This window comes from Austrofundulus limnaeus, unplaced genomic scaffold, assembly GCF_001266775.1.
Source record: "Austrofundulus limnaeus strain Quisiro unplaced genomic scaffold, Austrofundulus_limnaeus-1.0 Scaffold9, whole genome shotgun sequence".
Taxonomy (NCBI): Eukaryota; Metazoa; Chordata; class Actinopteri; order Cyprinodontiformes; family Rivulidae; genus Austrofundulus; species Austrofundulus limnaeus.
Genome location: NW_013952411.1, coordinates 2,032,152 through 2,043,352, shown reverse-complemented (window position 1 = coordinate 2,043,352; position 11,201 = coordinate 2,032,152). Strand labels below are relative to the sequence as shown.

The following is an 11,201-nucleotide window of genomic DNA, read 5'->3' as shown; positions in this document are numbered from 1 at the left end:
TTTTTTAATTAAAAAAGCTGCACTCTCCTTTAATAAATCCTAGTAATGTTTCTGCTGTCAACCATTCTGTGTTCAAAAAGCAATGTAGGGGAAACACTGCTTGGGTATCTGTTAAAATGTCCTGTTCATGTTGTGGATTCTCCCTTCTTTTCTTCAGAACAGCTTCCACTCTGAATGTGTGTAGGTTTTTTTGACATAAATTGTTTTCGACACGTATTTCTTCAAACTGTCCGAATGATGAGAATGCAAACTTGACTTGACAGTTCAAAAATAATGGCTTCATTCCTCTTTTATCCTRTTTTTGTCAAACAACTTGTGTGCTTAGGTTTGTTTTTACCCCAACCTTTCACAAAGTATTGTCAGCTCTCCTTTAATTCTGTTGTTTTCTTTGTGTTAYCGACAGAAAAACCCTGGCAACAGATGCTCTTTCATCCTAAAGCTATTTGTTTTGTTTGAGGCATTTCTATTAACTCCAGCTCCCACATTTCTCACCAGACCATATGCATCAACAGGCTGTTACCAGCTGGACTCCGTCGGGCACAACAAAAAACCTAAACGAGCTGTCGTCAACAGTCAATCATCTGGAAACTCACCAGCTTAAAGGTCAATACTTTGTAGGTAATTGGGTCATCTACAATCTTTTGGAGGTTAGCAGCAACTGCAACAGAGAATAATAGTTCAATTTATATGGAGAACATTTCTAAAGCAGCTAATTTTATTATCATCACTYTGATCATTACAGATTCTTCAGGCGTTACAGACAAAATCAATCCATTAATAAATATACTTTCTAGCAGATGTTTCATTGTAAATAGGCTAACTTGTTATTATGAAAATGAATGYAACATTACCAATTACGACATCAAGCCCATTGACCAGACCAGCTGAGAAGAGCTCCTGGGAGACGCCATCAGCAGTGTCTTAGGAGGAAATAAACATTGAAGCAGATTTATATGCTGTCAGAACACACTGACATTCGCCCCTTACATACAAGGGCTGATAGAATCAAAAGGATGTTATCACAAATGGATCGGCTCTTACCCCGGCCTGGGGTGAACTCAAACCGGATGTCATTTAGCTCCTTTTTGGAGTTCCTGAAAGAGAAGACAGGTGAGTGCAAATCTGGAACCTGATTTGACACATTTTGACAGCAGCTTGCTTTTTAGGATTGGCAGCAGCATGGGGGAAAATGACACCTGTGAACTAAAAAGATGTGGAAATGTAATCTGAAACACCAAGGAGCTGTGGGATCCACTCGCACCATAATAAGAGTTAAACAACCTACAGTCTGAAACACAGGAAATGAATCACTGATTCTGACTTTACCTTCTGAGTCACGCTAAAATGGGTCCAAAACATTACAAACCAGTGGCCATAAAGGTTAATATCTCACCGTCTTCTTCCATCCTTCTTTTTCATTTTTTGTGTGTTTGCCACTCAATCGTTTCCCCAACATCAAATCAACCTGCTCAAAAGTTTTCGATCAGGGAGGACGTTTAAACTTTACACATCACTTAAACAAACACCATCATTCATAATCACGACTGGTCATAATTTATSTTCAGGTTGTGCATTTTACCCACAGCCACTGACAGACTTCATAACTGAAGTCATGTTTTAGAACACCTGAAAAGAAATGCACGTTTTTACCTCTCTGCTTTGTTTTTGGGCTTTACCAACTTCAGAGAAATTTATTTGTCCCTTGCACAGCTAAATGTAGCACCAAGTTCACACGATAGTCATTAATCTTGTCTGTGTACTCGCTGGCGCTTAGAAAACTGTTTTCATCTTTGCGGGGAAGATGAGGGCTGCGAGAACAAAACAACAAGCGTACAGCTGGGCTCGCTCGCTTGTTGTGAGGACAACACTAGCATTGAGTGAACGATCCACAGCTTTAACGGCTCAGAAATCTGGCCTATAAATAGGAATTCTAGTCACAGCTTTTGCAGCCACAGGTGTAGTGAATGAGGGTAATTATTTTAGCCCATTTACCTTACACAATGAACACATTTAATTAGAAAAGTAATTTTATTTTCCATAAAAAGCATAACAGCAGTTAAACCAGTGTTGTAGCTGTCTGTGAGAACACTACACAGAGGAGATATCTCATTAGTTTTTCATTTACTGAATAACACAAAGGTAAAAACTTACAGCACGTGTCAAACTCAAGTAAAGTAAAAAGTAAAGGTGCTTTATTGGTCATCAGTGTATGTTTCCATGCCTGCAGGTGACTTCTGTTGGGCCCACCAAAAGGGTAAACTTTAAATTTAGAATTCAATGCAACACAATAAACACATTTAATAAGGGAAATATAATAATACTTATTATTAGCTGTTGTACAATAATACAACCAGCATTGACCATGAGCTAAATCTCCCACAATGCATGTCGATTATGCATGGGAATTCCTTGTTGGAAAGTGGGAGAGTTCAGAATTCAAGACTTACCACAACTCAACAATGAATAAACTCTCTTATTTTTACTTTGAATAGTATTTCTGTTTTATTTTTTGCGCATTTAGGCAGTCGTATATGTAGTACTGTTCAGTGTTTATAAGAGGATGTGTTAAATTGCTGATCCTATGCAGAAAATACCAAGTAGAGCTCAGTTATTGTTTGTTAGCGATGCTCAGCCTTAGCAATGAGTCAAGTTACGTGACATTTCCTGTTCAGTCACACAAAACAAAATGTTAAGATTACCGTATTTTTCGGACTATAAGCCACGACTTTTTTCCTGAACTTTGAACCATGCGGCTTATAGACCGGTGCTGCTTATACATGGATTTTTTTCTTCAGCCACCAGGGGGCTCTTATGTTCCATTTGCTTCAACCACTCGCTTCAAAAAAAGAAAGGAAAAGAAAAAAAGAAAAAAGCGATCGCTTCCAGAGCCGACTGTTGACCAGGAAGCAGCGATTTAAAGTTAGTCAATGGCCAAAAACTCATAAAAGGGGATAAAACAGACATTTTTCACGGTGGAATCTGACTGGTAAAAACTTTGGAGCTTAATCCAGGACCAGTTTGTGGATAAACGACGAGTGAAGAGCCGCAGACTTTTTTTTTCCTCATTGCACTACCCGGGGAAGGAATCCCATGCAGTGACGTATGCTGGAGCGGGAGGGCTATCCCACCACAGCTTCAGAGCCAGCATTACCCCGGGAGGACAGCGACACAGAAAGTAACACTGAACAGATACCGCTGTGTGACGCAGCTTTTCTCAGCTTATTTAACTCCGACACTGAAGAGGACTTCGATGGTTTCAGTGCGCCGGAGGAAGATGAATGAGACTTTTTGTTGGACCAGAAACTGTTAAAGAAAACTACCAAAATAAGGTCAGTTAAATGAACCGTATTCCTCCGAACTTTAATTCCTAAAGGTTTGCTTTTTATGTTTTGATGTTGAATTCACTTTTTTGACTGCAAATTTGGGTGTACTGTTTTTTTATGTTGGGGGTGCGGCTTATAGTCCAAAAAATACGGTAATTACACCTGGCTCTTTGAGGGCTATAATAACGCTCATGTGGCCCTTGGTGAAAATGAGTTTGACACCCCTGATTGTTTAGATCTTACAAAAAGGTTTTAAACAACTAGTATCTTAACTCTCTTAACTCTCTTAATCTTAAATAGCTCTTAGATCAACCCTAAACTCGTTTACTCCTCTGGCTAATAAATGTGCTCTATGCAGAGTTTTTTTTTAATAAACACCATCAGAGTTGTAAAGTAACTAAGTGCAAATACTTTGTTACTGTACTTAAGTAGAAATTTTGGTTATTTGTACTTTACTTGAGTAATTCTTTTTCAGCATACTTTTTACTTTTACTCATTACATTTTTACACAATTATCTGTACTTTCTACTCACTACATTTTTTAAAAGGTAAGAAGTAGAAAGATGTTACTCCTATTTTATTCTGAGTTGTTATTACTTAAAAAATACTATCCTGATAAATTGTGTCTCCTGGATAGAGTAAATTTAATTATGGTTGGATGAGAAATATAAATATATACCATTCTGACACCCTATTAGCTTGTACACAACCCATCATCAAAAATATTTTTTAGAGAAGTCACCTCCCAAAAAATGTCATTTTGGAAAATCTAACTGCTCACTTTTACTCGGTACTTTTACGTTTAATACTTTAGTAGATTTTGTGTCAGAAATTTACTTTTGATACTTAAGTACAAAAGAATTCTGATACTTTAAGACTTTTAATCAAGTAATATTTTTAGAGAAGACTTTAACTTTTACCAAAGTATTTTTATGATAAGATACTTGTACTTTTACTCAAGTATCACTTTGAGGTACTTTATACAAACAACACTGAACACCATAGTGTGTCACATTGTTGATATAATATGATGTTTTGTTTTGTTTTTTTCCTCATCTTGTGTGTTTTTTAGTTTTTCTGTTAAGGGTTGCGCCTCCTCATGATGTCTTGATGAAGATGATCCTTGCTCTGTGCAGGGTCGGTGGCTGCATGACCCAGGGCACCTGTTCTCCCATGTTTGTTATGTTCTGTCTTCTTCAGAATGGGTGTTCTGAACTGTAATTTCATTGTGCTCTGTACAGTGACAATAAAGTTCTAATATCATCTAAATTTGAATGTGAATTTAATTCYGAGTCTGACCAGATAGATGATAATGCTTTTTTTTTTCTCATTCCTTGGTATTCTTTTTATTTTGTGCTTTCTAATTTTTATCCTTTTTTTATAAAAAGTTATTTGTATCTTTGGTTTTAAAAGTTGTATAAATAAAGATTTATTTATAAGTTTTTCCAGCAAAAATATTGCAATATTCCTGCTAAAAATAACCCAGGCTGCAACTAAAGTACCACAGCTAGAATCATATGTAAAACAATTTAAATAAAATAAAGAAAAAAAGTAATGTGGAAATTTACAACAAAGAAGCTTTTTCATAATCAGATACAACATTTTTTTTAGAAATTAGAGAGCTTTTTTTCCAAGACTGCAGCCATCCCCTTGGCCTCACCAGACTAGCTACTAACTCATCAAATGTCAGAATAAAATTGTTTCTCCAAATTGAGGTCACTCAAAGAGCCATCTACAACAGTTACAACAAAAACCTTTCTGGAGAGCCCCACTTTAAAAGATCTGAACTACTACATTTATGTTTCCATCATCTGCTGCTAGGAGGAGGAGGTAAATTTCTACTGCAGAGCTACAAAAAACATTTATATTTATGGCTAAAAAAACTGTGAGGATTACAAAAGTATAAACAATCAAATTCTGGATTGTCCTCTTTGTAACAACTTAACTTTATTTACACATGGTGCAGGGGAAACCTGTACTGAAAATATGTTTGTGTTGAGGGACTATTTATTTTCTGTTACAGGCAAAATCAGATCATGTTCCAACCTAAAACAATTCTTGGGAGAAGATTAATCTGCTTCATTCTAGTCCAGGTAAATAAATCACTCAACAAGCTCACCGCCCATATTTTCAAAGAGATTAGTCCCATAAGTCAACTCAACACGCACACAGATAGTGACACACTTAAAAACCATTTTTCTTTTCATGCGACACCTTATAAAATGTTCAAAGCTTTGATTTACAAATCACTTCAATGYGAGTCTAAATAAATACTTCTCTTTTAGACATTTTGTCTGCTGAAAATAAAACATTTATTTTCCTAGCAGAAGGAAACAAATCTGGTTGCTTGTTATCAAAGCTGTAAAGTCAACATGGTTTTATCCGAGCATCATTAACAATGAACWAACAAAATGTGTCTAAATACTGAGTTCTGGTTGGATCATGTCAAATGAGATGAATGCACAACAAACATACTTAATGATCCCTGAGTTTACTGACAAAAGAAATGGGCAAATTTAACCCCTATCACAGTTCATATGTATATGTAAACATTGAGTTGCTTTCTTTATGACTGTATACTGACATAAAMATAAAACCAGACTGATTCTCTGTGGTCTGAGTTCATTTCATCTTTACTTTCTGACATTTTCTTAAATTTCATTCAATGGTTCATGAGATGTTTTRCTAAAAGCCATGTTACACCATAAAGTTTTAGACAAATTATGAACATTTTGTCTGACTTTGAAGATGTCTACACTGAAGATGGAATAAAAAATGATAACTGGAAGCCTCTTTTGGACAAATACATACTGTAATCCTAACAATTAGTTTAAATATATAACCTATATAAGTTATTTATATTATATTATATATTAGTCTTTTTTTTCGCAAGTTGGCATAACTTATCTAAAACGTTATAGTGTGACAAATCCATGCACACACACATGAAATTACATGATCTGTTTTCATGGCAGGYAATAACAGGAAAGAATACAAGGAAATATCACTTTGTAGCTCAACTCAATTTGTCCTTTCCCTGGTCTTTTAAGCTTCAGTAACAGAACACCAGTAGCCTCACATTATACACATTTCCTTTCTAATCTGTCRATACTGATATTCTCATGAGTTCCTGATGCTTTGAGGGGGAAAAAAAAGGGTCTGTTATTTTTGAGCCAAATGTTGAACATAAACTAATCATACTGATGCTCTGATTTTTTGCTCTCTTTGCTTCGGAGACGATCGCATTACCCTAAACTCGAGCTAATCCGCAGCAACGTCCTACTCTGCTGAGAAAGGAAACAAACAGTTTGTTTTGTTTTTTGCTCAAATGCAATTTACTTCTAGATCCCACCTTTCTAGAATCAAACATTTTTTTTAAAATGTCATGTACTTTCACACCAAAGCTTTTCTTTGTGTTTAGTTTTAAATGCGTGCCTAACAATTTGTGATGCGTCACCACCTCCTTGCTTTTGGAAACCTATAAACTGGAACAAAGGAGAGCAAACACCGAGGGTCTTAAAAGTGAAAGGATTTTTAAAAAAGGTGAAAGGATTAAAGCAAAGGTTTCAGGTCTTTTTTAAATTTATTTTAACAAAGAAACAAAAGATTTTTCTGGCTGTGATTTGTCAGCAGGCTGGTGTAGCCCATGAATACTTTAACTGTGCAGTCGTGCAAAATGTTTGTTAAGCTGTTTAACACGAGGCCTTGAAAATGTCACCTACATCTAGCTCTATTTTTGTACCTACACAAATACACATTGTGAATGTCATGTAGACACTGTAACACACAATATGCTTTTAAAACACCGGTATTTGATTTAATGATTTGCAGACGATGATGCAGATTGGTCTATCAGAATATTTCGTTTTTACATCTTGCTTAGAGATGAATGTCTTAAAAAGAACTTTAAACCATTAAATCAAAAATTAAACTGATTTAGCTTTTTTACTTCCTTTTTTAAATCAAACAAAGCTTTTTTTTAACCCCCATCCTCATCTTCACTGCTTTGCATACAGCCTGATCCTGTAAAAAGGAAGACATAAACGTCTCTTCTTCTGCCTCCACAACACAGGAGCTCAGCCAAAGAACAGCGAGTTCAGGCTTTTATCTTCCAAAACCTTCTGTGCCGATTTACTTTAAAATATAACAGCCAAAAATCCTCAACAGAGCAGAAAGACCAAAAAATAAATAAAAAATAAAAAACACACACTGTTCTCAAACAGTTCTCAACTCAAAACTACCACAAATTATACCCGAAATAAGACTCTGAGTAAAGGTTAAAAAAAAGATGTGATGACTGTAAGAACAGCTCAGGTGCTCCTGTTTTCAGGAAGTCTCTTGTATTTTGCTGTGTCAATGTTGGCTGCTCTTTTCCGTGTGAAATAAAAAACTGATGTCAATCATTTGAGCAAAAAAGCTTTTGTTAGAAAAAAAAAGATGTCACTGGGCCATCAAACCTAATACGGTAGTTTCCAACACATTCATAACTCTAATGGAATATTCTCTCCAGAAACTACATTTGACAACCTCGCATTCAAAACAAGGTCATTTATTGTGAAAATTTGTTCAGTACACTTACATTAAAAACTGCTTATGATGTATTAAAATGCTAATAAACATCTATTGTAATAAGGCCAAGCAAATAAATGCAATGCCACTTATTTATTATTAATATTTTTTTAAAGCCATGTTTTGTTGATGAACAAGATATTTTTTTCTGTGCTGGGAGGCAGGCGACCTTCAGATCTCTGCACAAACTAGAAAATGCTCGAATCAACACAGAACTATAGGCAAAATCTTAGCTGCCTAAAAATTCACAAACTGATATTTGACACTGCATGTCTGCACACCAAGTCTTTTCCTAGGTTTTTAAGATTCGTAAGAGATTGACAAAAAAWCAAAAAAATGCACTGACAGACTGAATGCAAGACTAATTGAGTATTGATCTCTAAAGCCGCCATTTTAAAAGGTGCCACTAAACTTTGGTGTTTAATAACAGCCAGGTGTCGACACCGATTTATGCTGAATCACAAACCTTCATTTTATCGTTTGAATAATTTCAGAAACAGCGATCAAGCAGGAAAAAAAACATAGCTGTGGTGTAAGTGAAATGAAATTGTGAATCACAAACAGAAAAACTCGAGCCCTGATTGTTTTGCACGGCTCCGAAGATTTCATCCATCGATCTGATTCACAAAACCCCGTCCAACTGAGTCTTTGTGTGTTAAAGTTGGCTGTCAACCACACAGCGTCTCTCTCTGCACTGGTGCACTTTGCACACATTTCAATGAGGCTTTGTGCATGAATTTAAAGACAAACCTGCCCATGTTTATGTAAATAACTACCAGGGGGGTGGAAAAACCCATCAGATTCTCAAAAACAAGTGCTGTTTGCTACATGGAGTGTCTCCTGAGAGCTATTTGTATTTACAATTCAGAGAAAGAAACASAAGTGTAGTGTGTCTTTACAGGCAAGAGGATGGGCATGTCAATAAATTTATTCCTTGTTCCAGTAAGAGTCACGTGCTGTTATATTTTACCATAAATTAACAAAAAAAAGTGCATAAAATACTGTAGTTGCTAGTTCATTATGATTCGGAAATCTTGCATTTGGTAGTGCTTCAAACTGAAAAATGTTTTGTGAAATAATTACTGCCCACCCTCTCCTATGTTTTTATTTCTGTCCTTCATTTGCTGAAACGTGTGAAAACACATTTTTCTCTCTCGCTTTCATGTTTATTCCCGCTGTGCTTGTGATGGATGGTCATGACAGATTGTCCAGCGAGGACAGCTTTCTGCTACGATCTGACACGAGAGAGAGTTAGACCCCCTAAACTGGACACTTACACCAGCGTATACAGTAATCAGCGCAGTTCGCTTTGTTAATCTGAAGTCGGAGCAAAAAAGGAGACAAGCTGCACAATCTTGGTGTATCTGCAGTTCAGTCTTCCCTACATTTCAAACAGTACATGACATAAATGTGAGAAGATAAGTGAGTATTCATTCAGTGGACTGTAGGTTTGAATCAAAGTAAAATGATGATGTGGACTAAAGAGTGCACTTTATGACCTTTCAGTGTGATTTTTGAAAGAAACTGTCTTCAGTCTTACCGTAGTCGTAGTACCATGTTAACAGCACCCTGAATGAACGGTGTATTTTCATACGGTTCCACCTGAATTAAAACATATCAGATAATAAATCACATATTTTGTCTACTCAGCAGGAATTTAAAATGCCTGTGACATGCATATCCCTCAAATACAAAAAGTCAAAGTAAACCTGCATATATTTAATAAACATGGCATAAATACACACTATTTTACCCATTTTGTCACATAACTGGAACGTTTTCTTTTGAACTTGGCTCAGCAAAAGCGAAACAGGAAGTGACATCAAAGGGGAACCTTTAAATGATAACTTCATGGTCTTTGTTTATTGAAACGGTATTATTTGAACTCTGACTCTTCTTAATTCTTTCTTGGGTATCAAATATATAGGATATCTTGGACTCAAAAATAATCTACGGAAACATCAGATTCTTCTCCACAGTCTGTGTTGTTAGTTAGCAACGCTCTGTTCATGTTCAGACATTCCCCTTTGTCATCACTTCCTGTGATTCACATGCAAATATCTCAACAACTGTACAGCTGAGGAAAATCTAATTAAAATATGTTATAAAGGTTAGTTTTCCAAAAATGTATTCGTATTTATTTCAATAAATGACGTCACGGGCACTTTAAAATTAGATTTTTAAAAAAGCATTCACTGCAGACAGTGACAGCTGTAGTGAACTAAACCTCTGTTCACTACAGCTGGAGGAAAAGTYATAAGGAGGAAAAAAGGAACAATAGATAAAGGTGTATAGCGTGAGGGTCCAACATTAAATTACTAATGGTCTTCATGGATATAATGAAGAAGAAATGGCTGCAAAATGTCTGTCGTAGACTRCACCTGAAACTGCTTTRGCTGCGTTTCAAAATGGCAATAATCTTAGAAAATGAGTTACAATAGTAGTAAGTCTTCAGGTGAGATACACCTATCTACTGAGCTGGCCCTGTCAGACAGACAGCCATTTACTCTGAGTTATTACTGCTGAGAGCATCCATCCAGGAAACAGAGACTCCCATGTGTGTATGCACACACACAGCCAAGCATTCCCACAAACACACAGACACACATACACACACACAAACACAATCATCAAGGTCATTGAATCATGACAAATWAGTGCAGCTTCTGCTGAATCCCTCACCTGGGGATGCTGAACAGACAAGCCTTCTATGGGGATATTGTTGGCATCTTCCTCATTCTAGGAGGAAGGAAATGAAAGGAATAATTGCACAAATGCTTGGTAAATATCAAATCAGAGCTCATTTTGTGAAGACAACAGAGAAAAGCTGATATAAACCAATGATACAGTGCATTTGATGAATTTTAATGCATTATTTAAAGCGTGTTCGGGTGACTTTTTTTATTTTAAAATTGTGAAAATGCTGGTGCTTCCAAAYAAAATTGATAATTTGATTTTATACAAGCATCTTTGAAATACTGGTTGCTTAACAATAGAGAAAACCAGTTTTTAGCATTGTTCTTCTTTACAAATAATTTGAAAGGTATTCATCAATTTGATATTAAGTTGCGAAAGATATGGAGATGAAACACTAACTTACATCTTTGGCCTCATATTTGACCCTTCGAGACTGGAAGGGAAACAAAAAAAATCACACTCGCATGATAATGAACTGTAAATATAATAAAAGAAATATAAATTACAGAGAGAAAATATGCATTTAACAAAGTTCACACATTTTACCCGGTTTCTCTATTTCTGTACATTTGCTTAAACTTCTTTATATTTCTAATTAATAAAAATATATAT

At 35.8% G+C, this 11,201-nt stretch overlaps 1 protein-coding gene across 1 annotated transcript in view; it reads right to left on the bottom strand.

Moving 5' to 3' along the window:
• The window catches only part of stk39 (serine threonine kinase 39), a 32,063-nt gene that overhangs the window by 8,907 nt on the left and 11,955 nt on the right, over positions 1-11,201 (bottom strand). Inside the window, exons 12-17 of the mRNA XM_014001478.1 lie at positions 10,993-11,022; positions 10,575-10,631; positions 9,433-9,494; positions 1,042-1,094; positions 852-920; positions 594-658 (exon numbers count right to left, since the gene is read on the bottom strand). Of these exons, the coding sequence (XP_013856932.1) occupies positions 594-658; positions 852-920; positions 1,042-1,094; positions 9,433-9,494; positions 10,575-10,631; positions 10,993-11,022 (336 nt within the window). The remainder of the gene's footprint in view (positions 1-593; positions 659-851; positions 921-1,041; positions 1,095-9,432; positions 9,495-10,574; positions 10,632-10,992; positions 11,023-11,201) is intronic.